This window comes from Gopherus flavomarginatus, chromosome 4, assembly GCF_025201925.1.
Source record: "Gopherus flavomarginatus isolate rGopFla2 chromosome 4, rGopFla2.mat.asm, whole genome shotgun sequence".
NCBI lineage: Eukaryota > Metazoa > Chordata > Testudines > Testudinidae > Gopherus > Gopherus flavomarginatus.
This window is the reverse complement of record NC_066620.1, coordinates 116,845,855-116,858,739: the sequence shown is the minus strand read 5'-3', so window position 1 is coordinate 116,858,739 and position 12,885 is coordinate 116,845,855. Positions and strand designations below refer to the sequence as shown.

Sequence of the window (12,885 nt, the reverse complement as noted above, 5' to 3'; positions counted from 1 at the left end):
ACAATTATTTTATTAAACAAACAACCACCAGAGGAGAAACAAAAAAACCCACATCAGCACTGAGGGGGATGGGGGAAGGGAGGGTCCCAGGAGCAGGTGGGGTCCTGGGACAGTTAAAGATTTGTGTATGTCCAGGTATCAAATCCAAGCTTCTCCTTTGGAGTGCAGTGCAGCAGGTACTGTACTTCATCAGGACTAAACTGCAGAGGGACAGGTGTTGAGTGCAGTGGGTACTGGGAGTCCGCAGGGCTGGACTGTGAAGGGGGAGGAGAAGAATGCAGCGGGTACAGACTGGAGCCAGGAAGTTGATAAGAGTGTGGTGGTGGTGGTGGTGTCTGCGGAGGGCGCATGGGAAAGAGCTTTGCAACAGTGGCTGCAGGGGAGGCCGGGCGCAGAGCTGCTCAGTTTGTAGTCCGAGTAGCACCTGGAGTGTGTCCGCTTGGTGCTCCATAATGTTTAAGAGCCACTTCATGGCTTCATTCTAGCATGCCACGTTCACCTTTCAGTCTCTTTTCTCATTGTCCCACCACTCCTTCAATTCTTGTTTTTCAGCCACAGAGTGCATCATGACATCATTCAGAAAGTCCCCTTTAGTTCTTCGTGGCCACTTTCTAATTTTGCACAGCCGTTCAGCCGGCGATAAAGAGAGAGGCTGAGATCCCAAGATCATATCTGTGAAGCCAAAATGTGACATTTTACAGAAGCAGTATTGTTTGCAACACACAGACCACTGATTCAGTGATTTAAAACACAACCACTATTCACATACCTGTCACTAACTGGCTGACCCCAGGCAAGCACACATGAGTCAAAAGACCCCCAAAATGGTGAGTAACCACAGGGGCAGGGGAAATCAGTGTTCCAGGACTGGACTGTACACTGGGCCCGTGGCTCTTGGGGAGAGTCAGCACTGTAGGGTGGGCCTTATAATCATTCATGTCCCCATATTTTCCACAGGCTGTGTTCACTATGGAAGATATCTCGCTTAGGGTGAGCAGGGAATCAAGGGAGGGTCTTCTCCAAGACTGAGGCTTCCGCCCCGGCCCTTATGTGGTTCGTCTGTGTGCAGCAATGGTCTTACCTCCCCTCCTCCCCCCATGACAGCAGAGTGGTGCAGGAAAGTTACCCTTAATGGGGCAAGAAACAAAGCAGCTCTGCCAAAGAACTGCGGCAGTGGATTGCCAGTATCTCCATCAGAGTTTTGTGGAGATCTCTGCCAGAGTCCCGTGAAACGAGGGAGTCAATCAACACCCTGTTCCGCTGCCCAGACTAGGCATGTGGTGGTATGCGCATCATACAGACACAAGACTGCTTTCTGCAACCCTCCTGCCGCCAACAACTCGCTTCAGTGATTCCGAACATCAAAGCCACTTACCAGGGGCCTCCTCTCCTGTCTGTGCTTTGCCAAGCTCCAATAGGTGTGACGGGCTAGCCTCCTCCGGGGTAGAGAAGACCTCCTGGCTGCATGTATCTCTGACCTCCGAGTCATCTTCTGCCTCTAGGTCCCCGTCCACATCCTCGTCCAAGATTTCCTCCTCCTTGCTCAGTCCCCTATCGACTGGTACGCAAACCACTGAAGTATTCACAGTGGCTTTCGCAGTGGAGGTGGGGTCGCCACTGGTATCGTGTCCAGCTCTTTGTAGAATCAGCAGCTTGTGGGCGCAGCACTGGAGTGGCAGTTTGCCTCCTGCGCCTTGTGATAGGCGCTCTGCAGCTCCTTCACTTTGACGTGTCCCGGTCATGGCCCCTTTCTGTCATGCATCGTGAAATCTGTTCATAGGTATCAATTCCTATGGCTGGAGCACAGGTGGGACTGGACAGCCTCCTCTCTCCAAATAATGATGAAGTCCAGCAACTCAGCATTGCTCCAAGCGGGGGATAACCTGGTACATGGAGCAGGCATAGGCACCTGGAAAAATGTGCTGAGACCACTGCATGCATCACCGAGCAAACAGGAAGGAGACTTTCAAAATTCCCAAGGAATTTAAGAGGTGGGGGTCACTGTTGGTCACCTGAGGGCAGGGCAGGAGAGTTCAAACCGATGACCAGAGAAGCAAGAACAGGCATTGTGGGAAACCTCCCGGAGGCCAATCGCAGCACTGTAATCGACCAGGGTGTCTACACTGGCCCCATGGTGCTGTAGCACCAGTGCAGAAAGCTCTACGCCTCTCATTGGGTGTTTTGTTTTGCTTTGTTTTGACAGCGCTGCAACTGCGCAGTTTCTGTGCATTAAGTGGCTTGGCAGTGTGTACACCTTGGGAGTTACAATGCAGAAAGCTTCTTTACTGTGCAGAAGCTTGCCAGTGTAGAGAAGGCCTGAGACTGAAAACCTTGGTGGTGGGAAAACCTTGAATTTAAACGCTTCTGATATTAAAAGTTTATTTAAAGTTAGGAAAAGTGATGATGCAGTAGGGATTATTATGACCTATGTGTTTTGTAGATGTTGGTTATAAAAGATTAGCTAATAGAGTATACTTTGGATCCGTCCTCTGAAGCCATCTAGAGACGTTTTTCCTGCTACCTTTTCTCCCTAGTGGGTGAGCAACTGGCCACTGAGAACCTGCTGTTAATTACTTAATACCAATGCAGATGTTAGGTAAATATCTGGGATGTTCTAAACCTATTGCTTATGTCTGTGTATGCTTCAATCTAATAAACTGCAGTTTTAGAGAAGATTCATGCAAATAAGCGTGCTCTCTTATCAACAGAATTGCTGTGTTCTATTGATTTATTCCTGACACTGCCTGGATTGAAATAGCTAAGTTGCCCCTGCTGTGGGTTCTGAAACCACCAGGTACAGAACAGAATCTTATCCATTGAGTTTCTGTGAAGGCAACTAAAATCCCAAATGCCTAAATTTGTAGTAAAATTAATTATATTCACCTAACAAAATATATAAAATCTGCTAAAGAAAAACTTGAGGATAAATAAATTGAATAGTGCTCCTAAAATCTGAAGAGACTTTTATAGGTGCATATAAGTATAGCATTAGAAACTCAAAACAATTCTGCTGAGGCACTGTATTAGCAACTAATTGCCTACAAATTCTCAGTACATCAATACTAACATTTAATTGCCTATATTATCTCCTCCTACTCACAATGCTCTGAAGCAACAGTGACAACAACAAAATGTCCCTCTCCAGCCCTTATGAAAATAAGCTGGTTATCTCTTATGCAATTCTGGCCTTGATCAAGACCATTTATGAGGAATTATTTACTGAGTGGTATAAATGGCCCTCATCTTTGCCCAGGATTATTGACTAATCCACCTGGTCCTGGCCCACATTGCTTCACTGCTTAATTAACAAGAACAGAACAGATAGTACCACATTTCATCTCATACCTCACATGTATTTTGAGTGGTCCAAAACCATGTTGGGACTGTAAATTAAAACATCGGCACATCCAGTAAGATTATATAGGTTATTATGACACTATGAAATTCAATCAAAATAAAGACAGTATTCTATTTATTCCATTCTTCGATCAATCCTATATGTAGCCAACAGTCAGTATGACTAAATGAAATTTAAATAATCTAATACAGCTACTGTTTTCAATTGCCCATTATTTCACTATTAACACTAGACAACCCCTGGGTAAATACGGAGAATGTAAGAATAAAACATTCTCACTTTTAAAACAATAACTTCTGCTTTTGGCCCATAGTGCTACTGGTCATTTAGTTCTTTTATCACAGTAGGAATAGATTTTCTAGTTTTAAAAATTCAACGAGGATGTGCATTCTTCCAAGTTTTGTAACCACTATAGGAAGATACTCTAATCCCAAATGTCCTAACACCAGGATATACAGTAATTTCCCATCTACACAGACACATTCTGAAATGAGGACATAACAGATCAGAATTCCTTAAAATACTTCACTCAACTGACAACCAGCTTCAATACTTTAGCCTCCAACTTGTCGACCCCTGAGCTGATCTTGGATTGTTTAGTTTTGGGTAAAATATAATTTATTTTCCAAGCGTGCTTATAGGAATAGTAATAGAAGTTATAGCTTTAGAAACAGCAAGTAGGAAAACAGAAATAGTAGGGTTGTTAGGATTATATCCTTTGTGAGGCTTGCAGGTAGTTTGTGACCTGACAAAGTAGGATGTAAGGGGTGACCTACATGGGTTACATATTTTTGCCTGCTCATGATGAGAGAACAAACAATTGATCCCAATTTAACAGGCACACTGCAAGCTTTGAAATGTTAATATAAGGAATTTGGAGACTTGTTATAAATTTTGTTGCAAGGCAGTTAGATTATATTGATGCATGATTAACTGTCATAAATTGTAGTTACTGGAAGTATGAATATAGATAACTGAATGAACCATATGGAAAAAGGTGGGCTGACCTTGCTAACCCATGTAGGACAAGGTGGGCTGATGGTGCCTATGTCCGTGTCAGCCGAACAACCTAAGGGGATTAAAGATTTGGAACTTTCCTTGCTTCCTGGGGAGCGTCCAGTTGTAGAACAGTATATTGGTTGATCTGGGACCAATTTCCGGATATGTGTCACTGACTTTTTTTTCCCCTATCTTTGTCACTAATGGTCTCCAGGAAGCTGTAAGCATGGACAATGTAAGATTCTAAGTATGAACAACACAGGAAAACACTTTCCTGCACTTGTCTTATTTTTATACTAACATAACTGATTATTCTATATTTCCAATTATAGTTGTTTGTATTAACTAAAGCTCAAAGTTTGTGTTTTACCGATTTCATCTCCTTAATTAACTCTAAGCAGCTGCCTAAATAAAGAACCCGTTATCTGTAACAAGTGCAATTTTATAATTGCAATAATTGATTAGGCTACAAAATTTCATTTAATTCCTTCCTGGGCTGGGGAGAAAATAATTTACATTACATATTTCAGAATGTTAAGATGGTGAAATAATTGACTGCATCTGATTCAGGAACAGAGAGTAGAACCCCTTCACAACTGCAGGACTGTACATGGTCTCCATATCAATACAGTAACTGTTCAAACAATGGAACCCTAAACATAAGGCAGGTATGAAAAAAGTGTACAAACATACAGGTGAGTAGGGAGTTTGCTTCATATTTCATACTTTGCAGACTTTGCCTGAATTGTGTTTCCTGAAACATACTAAGGTAACACGATGGGATGTCAGAGTAAATGCAATAACAGGACTTTGTGACAAAATTGGTGGATATTTTTATGGGAAACATGAAATTTAAATGGAGAATGAGTTTCAGATTGGATTTTAGATAAAACCGCACCGTACACTTGGCTGCTCCAATGTGCCAGTTTTCAGTGATACGCACTACAGATAAGTGTATGCTTATTTTAAAAAAGCATATATTACCAAAAAAGTATGGGTGTATTAAAGAAAGATGAAGCAACTTTTCAAACTATGCTGTATGTAAAGGGAAATTGTGAGGAATAAAGGCCAATGAAGATATCTCAGGCCTAGTTGTACTATTTTACTTGATGTTGCAGGCTTCCTTACCTTGACCTTACTCCTCGCCTTCCTCAGCAAGTTCAGTTTCTTTATGCACCACTACCCTCGTGACAGACATGTCAGGGTGCTGCTCTTTGGCTTCTTTGATTGCTTGTGCCAGTGCCTACAAACATATTGGAAAGATTTAGTTGAACAATGGCAGAGTGAAATTAAAAAGTGCCCTGGAATGACGGGCTAATGACAACACATTATACCATTTAATCACACAGTTATACAGGACTGAAGCTCCTGAGTCTAAAGGAAATCAGGAAAGGAAACTGAAGAGGAAACTCTCCTTTTCTGTCCAATGCTGGAAACTAGATAAAAATACCCTCCATCAATCTAACAGATTTATATGCTGGTTCAGAGAATCATACAGTGCAGGGCTGAAAGGGACCTTGAGAGTTCATCTAATCCATTCCCTCACACTGAGGAACATAAAAGGGGAGAAAACAGAAGCAACATTATGGTAGAGCATATAGACCACCATATCAGGAGGAAGCAGGGGATGAGGCATTTCTAGAACACCACAAATATCCAACACACAAGATCTGGTAGTAATTACCCAGATATCTGTTAGAAATGCAATATGGAAAAAACACATTCTTGGAATGTAATAGGGACAACTTCTTGTTTCAGAAGGAGGAGGAAATAACCCGGGGAGCTGCCATTTTAAACTTGATTCTAACTGGGAGGAATTGTTTGTGACTCTGGAAGTGAAAGGGAAGTTGGGTGAAAGACATCTTGAGGAGATGATTTCATGATTCTGAGGAAAGGAAAGATTGAGAGCAGCTGAATAAGGAAATGAAAGAGACTGTAAGCTTTTGACCAGCTGCAGACTAGCAATAGAAAGCAGACTCATGTGTTTACCTAACAGAATGCACAATATGGGAATCTTATTACATATAATAATTTCCCCATTTTTGAAATTTGTGATATGATTTTGCAGATTATCTCCAAAGATTACAGAGAGCAGACAATGAGGTTATACTCCTTTATTGGTTTCTCCTGAAAAATAATATTTTCAGGTGTGAAATTTCTAGTATTGTTCCATTTCATTTGAGTACTAATTGCTTAGATTCATTAAAAAGTGGCAAAGAGTCCTGTGGCACCTTATAGACTAAGAGAAGTATTGGAGCATAAACTTTCGTGGGTAAATACCCACTTTGTCAGCTGCATGTTAGTCTACAAGGTGCCATAGAATTCTTAGCCGCTTTTTACAGATCCCAACTAACACGGCTACCCCTCTGGTACTTAGAGTCATTAGTGATTATTTCCTTATTTGCCATCACTTAATAGCCTTCACTCTCATATTGGGGAGTCCCAAACCACTAGATAAAAGGGAAAATTCAAGTGTACAAAAAGATAATCGGGGCACTTACTAAATTCCAAATAGTTTTTAACTAGGGAACACTTTGAATGCAGCAAACCTAAAACGAGTCTGTACTTTACATCAATATTCACACTGGAAAGCCAGCATGATAGGACAGTCACCATGACATATGTTTTTAGCTGTAAGTACACTGGAAAAACCAGCAGGGAAATCACACACTGGGGAGTACTTCCTCCTATCCCCATTCAAAGAGTCTCAAGTTTGAAATTTCTGGGTACACAGTATATAGTAATTCTGCAAGAAAGGCACTAATATTTTAGCAAGGCTTCAAAAAACAAATAGTCACAGAAGGTCACCAGTTCTTGACTGCTGGAAGAGGTTTTGCAGAACAAAGTGGGGATGTACAGAGTGCTAAAAAATAAGCTTCTTTTGGGGTCCTTGAAGTTTTATCATATGGTAACTGGACCACACTTGTTATCAAACACCCATACATTCCTTTCCACAAAATCTTACCCCTCACCTTTAATCTACAGGAATACTGAAACTATTAAGATACATTTCCTTTAGTTTATCAAATTTTCCTGTTTTGAGGGTCCTCACTTCCTCATAATCTTGGAAAAACACTGCCACAGTACCAGTGACTTACATTCTGGGAGAGGAAGAAAATGGGTGAAATTAATCCTAAACTGACTGATATCATTTGGTATTACGTTAGGGGGGAAACAATTTGAAGTGGGATAGCATGCAACAAAGGAAGCAGATAGTATCAAGTGATGTTAAATGAAACCTAGAAGGCCATATTACTCTCACTCCTTCATGCAAGATGTTTTGAAGTAACTGTGACAAATAATGTAGTTTGTCAATAAATTGATATATACTAACTAAGGGACAAGGAAGGTGTGTATTAAATTAAGAAAAGCTGCTCTCAGACACACTGAACTACTTTTGCCCAAGAAGAATGGATAGTCTCAACAAAGACCAAATTAACTCGATGGATTAGGCAGAAATTTGCATACCAAGCCATGAAAGTGCGATACATGTGGCTTATGAAAAGGGAGACTCCAAGTGAAATAGGGTCGGGTCTGATGGAAAATACCTTTTGGGAAGGTGACCCTTATATAATATGATAATGAATTCCAAATACCAAAGGCTTGAAAAACAAGTGAAGCTGTAGGGAGATGTGCTTTGCTGTCTCTGGACTCCTCGTTCTTTTTGCTGATACAGACTAACACGGCTATCACTCTGAAACCTCTTTTTTTTCTGTAACTAAGCTAAAAAGTATCCTAATTAGTTTAGCTAAGGTGAAACTTAATTCTAGATGTTAAGTAAATGGTTTCTATTTACTCCGTTCTCTGTTTTTAATAAATCTTGTTTTATTAAGAGATATACTGCTGCAGGTGAGCCTTGCAGTTACTCAGTCTCGACTTGCACTCACTCAGTTTCAGAGGAGAAACACACCTGCAACCTCAAAGGAAACATACACCATGCAAAAGAGTTTTTGGCATCTACATACCACGCTTGATCTCAGTCAAGAGTCATGGGCAATGATGTCCTACCTGACTTAGCTGTGTTGCTATGCAACTGCAGTGAGTGAACCAAGAGAAGATGCCAAAGAACCAAGTAGACGACAAGAGCTGGAGATACAGTTTCATAACAGTAATAAATCCATATTTAATGACAAACGGTCTAACAAACTATACTGAACCCTAAAAAGAATACAGGGTGCAGCAAAGTAAGCATCTTAGCTTGGAGCACAAGGGGGTTGAAGAGTACCATTTCTTAAACTAATAGGATAATGGGGGAGAGGAAATAAACAGAACTGTGAAGGGAGATTGGAAGGCCAAGAAAGAATGCCAAGGTTAAAGGAGATGCACTGATTAAAGAGAGTCTTATTAAGAAAATTTGTGGACCCACAAGGGAATGCTTCATTAGTACAGCTTGGTGCTTGCTGTCATCTCTTAAACCTGATAATTTTATTACTAGTTTGCATTTTAAGCAGCACCGTGTAATAGTATTTAAGGGGCCAGCCTGTTTAAGTGATTGTCATGGCTACAGGGCAAAGTAAACTACACCTTAGATCCCTTTAATCCTTCTGAGTGTACCCCTTAGGAAAACGGGCCTGGCTTCCTACACCACACTTTGGTGGAATCTTGAAGTCCAATCTCACTCAGAGTGGATCTCTGGGCTGCAGCCCCTTGGTTCCTAGTCATGTTAATGACATGGCTCAACTTGCTTTTGGGACCTCTAAGTTTTCCTTTGGGAGCTCGTGAGAGTAAAAGTTTGCACTGATACAGGAACAGTACCTTGACACAAATTATGATGACAAGTTTCAGAATGGTAGCCATGTTAGTCTGTATCAACAAAAACAATGAGGAGTCCTTGTGGCACCTTAGAGACTAACAAATTTATTTGGGCATAAGCTTTCCTGGGTTAAAACCCGCTTCATCGGGTGCATGGAGTGAAAAATACAGTAAACAGTACACACACACACACTTTACTATATTTTTATATATCAACACATGAAAAGATGAGTTGCCTTACTAAGTGGGGATTCAGTGTTAACAAGGCCAATTCAGTTAAGGTGTAAGTGGCTTATTCTCAAAAGCTGACAAGAAGGGGCGAACATCAAAAGAGGGAAAATTACTTTTGTAGTGCTAATGAGGCCAATGCAATCAAGGTGGATGTTGCCCATTTACAACAGTTGACAAGAAGGTGCTGATACTCACAACTGTATATGAGGGGCATATGATACTTATAAAATGTTTTAGATGATTGTCATGGCTACAGGGCAAACTACACCTTAGATCCCTTTAGTCCCACTCAAATGTACCTCTTAGGGCAGTGGCTCTCAACCTTTCCAGACTACGGAACCCCTTTCAGGAGTCTGATTGGTTTTGCGTACCCCAAGTTTCATCTCACTTAAAAACTACTTGCTTACAAAATCGGACATAAAAATACAAAAGTTAATCTTTTGTACACTATTACTGAAAAATTGCTGACTTTCTCATTTTTACCACATCATTATAAAATAAAGAAATTGGAATATAAATATTGTACTTACATTTCAGTGTATATATCGCAGTATAAACAAGTAATTTTCTGTATGAAATGTTAGTTTGTACCAATTTTGCTAATGCTTTTTATGTAGCCTGTTGTAAAACCAGGCAAATATCGAGATGAGTTGATGTACCCCCGAAAGACCTCTGTGCACACATACCCCTGTGGTACTTGTATCCCTTGTGGAGAAACAGTGTCTTAGGAGGTCTGGCTTCCTACACCTCACTTTGGTAGAACCTTGAAGTCCATTCACTCAGTAAATCTCTCAGCTGCAGCCGCTCTGGTTCCCAATCATGTTTGACAGCTTCCTCATCCTCTACAGCAGTGATGTACAGTAACTCCTCAGTTTAAGTAGCCCTGGTTAATGTTGTTTTATTGTTATGTTGCTGATCAATTAGGGAACATGCTCACTTAAAGTTGTTCAATGCTTCACTCTTATGTCATTTAGCTGCCTGCTTTCTCCACAGCTGGCAGCTTCCCTATGCCCCCCGCTCCTCACAGCGCCTCCCACCCACTGGCAGACCCCACGGATCAGCGTGTACCCCCCCCCCCCGCAGCAATCAGCTGGCTTATGGCATTTCGGGGGCAGGAGCGAAGACTCGGCACACAGGCTCCCCCTCCCTCCCCAATGCTGCAAGCCAGCTGATTGCCCTGGGCAGCAGGCGGGGGGGGGGGGAAAGAGGGGAAGCTTGTGCGCTGAGTACTTGCTCCTCCCCCCTCTCCTGCCCCCTAAACACTACAAGCCAGCTAATTGCCCCAGGTAGGAGGGAGGGGGGAGGAGTGAGGACTCAGCGCGCCTCCCCATTCCCTCCCTTGCCTCCTGCCGGCGGCAATCAGCTTGCTTGTGGCATTTAGAAGGCAAGGGAGGTGGGGGGAAGAGCGAGGACGCAGCGTGGGAAGTAAAGGGGGAGGAGATGGGGGGGAGAAGAGGCAGGTCAAGGATGGAGGCTTGGGGGGAATGAGGGGGCTGAGGGTTGAGCCCCCCCATCCCGGTGCTTGCAGAGTAAGGAAAGCTGCTGCACAACATGCTTCTAATAGCCTACAGCACCTTCAGCCTCCTTGCCTACCTCATCTCCAGTGTCAGTGGGCTGTGCCTGTGTAGGGTAAGGCAGGAGAACCTTCCAACTATAGTACTGTACTGTACGTACAATATGTTTGTAAACACACAGCACGTGCACACTACTCCCCCCAGCGTAGTATTAAATTGCTTGTTTAAAAATTGTTTAAAATGTATATAATGCCTTTTGTCTGGCAAAAAGAAAAAAAATCCCTGGAACCTAATTCCCGCATATTTACATTAATTATTATGGGGAAATTGGATTTGCTTAACATCGTTTCACTTAAAGTTGCATTTTTCAGGAAGATAACTACAATGTTAAGTGAGGTGTTATTGTACAATGCCAACAGTCAAGAAAGAATCAATCTCCATAATATAAGTTTGTTGGTATTATGAACTTTACAGATGCTTTGCAGAGTCAATGGTAGAGGAATCTATAATTTGTCATAAGCTAAATATCATGGTGAACTTTAATACAAAAATGTACTGTGCAGTCAATACTTACAACTTATTTTTCTGCTTTGTACTGTTCATTTCAGTATAAGAGGAGGACTTGGAGTTTTATTAAAGCTAAGATATTGTCTGACCTTTTCAGATGTCTCAAATGTATTAAATACATTTCAAGGTAGATATAACTCATGCCTAATGCTAAACAGCTCTGGCATTTAATTACAAGCTTCAAGGAGAGATTGAACTTGTCATGAGCCACTTACTACAAGCACATCAAAATCTGAAATTAAATTTACTCAGAGTCCTCAGTACATTACAATTAAGAAGTGAAAATTAAATCCCTAATTGTTGATTTGTATACCTCCCATCAATTTAGAAACTGGCTCCACTGCAACATCATGTAAAGTGCAGACTTTCTTGCCTAAATAACTCAGTGATAATTTTTTGTTTCAGCTTTGTCACCATCGCCTCTTAAATGAAAAGTTATGCAAATAATCTGAGCAATCACAATCCCAAGGGACAAATAATTGCATTTTTCTGATTTTCCAGTTCTCCACTTTTCAACATCCCTTTTTTTGTATGGGACAGGTGAAACAATATTCTAAACCCTCTCTTGTGAGCATGAAAAAATGATGCTTGGTTTTGGGTACACAGTGCTAATAAAGATTAATTTATCTGTGCAAGATTCCAAAGGAATCCACAATTGAGTACTATGCTTAATGTATTGCTAATATACATGAATACACTATGAAATATTAGTTTCCTTGATATTAAAGGAAAGATCTTGGTGTCCTAATATTCATCAAAACTTGCATCATCACTTAGAAGACTGAGGATCCTCCCAGGAAATACATATGATAGCATAACTAGTTGATGGAACTGATATTCTCAGAATCTACTTGCTCTTATGAATTCTGCTGAGCTCTTCCTTTTCTGTATTGCACAATTCTTAGAGGGACATGGATGGCATTCTGTAAAAGGGAATGGCATATGTACTCACCTGGTCATGGTCAATATCTGCATCTCCAGTGATGACAATGCGCTTCTCAATCCTTGTTTCTGATATTCCACCTTTTACTGTCTACAGATGGCACAAAACAAAGAAATTCATCTTTTAAATGAATCCATATAGGTAAGGAGGGAGAATCATAAAGTACATCTACTCCTACTCTCCAGTGCACAAGTGGGAACTGAGAGTTGGTGTGAAAGGGTTGCAGTTAGTGATACAGATTCTTGGTCCTACATCTAATCATCCTTTCTTGCTTATGGTTAACTGTTTAGCAGTGATGTCCAATAGGAAGTTGCCCAAGAACACCAACCCGAAGAGAAGGCCCTAAGACATTATCTGAGATCAGATTTGGACAGATATGGAAATGGGGCTGTTAGATCAGGGTTCCAATCTTCTTAGTCATCATTTGGGTCTTGGTGAGTGACAAGTTTCCTGAAACTTCCTTAACTATTGCGTCTCAGCTCATCTGTTCTCGACACAATCTCACCATTATCGGTGCAAGA

General features: G+C 41.4%; 1 protein-coding gene across 13 annotated transcripts in view; it reads right to left on the bottom strand.

Annotated features, from left to right (window-relative positions):
* Positions 1-5,485: 5,485 nt before the first annotated feature.
* The window catches only part of EPB41L2 (erythrocyte membrane protein band 4.1 like 2), a 279,503-nt gene continuing 272,103 nt past the window's right edge, over positions 5,486-12,885 (bottom strand). For all 13 annotated transcript variants that reach the window (XM_050949494.1, XM_050949498.1, XM_050949495.1 and 10 more), the window contains 2 exons: positions 12,374-12,454; positions 5,486-5,600 (listed from right to left, as the gene is read on the bottom strand). In XM_050949494.1, the coding sequence (XP_050805451.1) occupies positions 5,493-5,600; positions 12,374-12,454 (189 nt within the window). In that variant the 3' untranslated portion in view covers positions 5,486-5,492. The remainder of the gene's footprint in view (positions 5,601-12,373; positions 12,455-12,885) is intronic.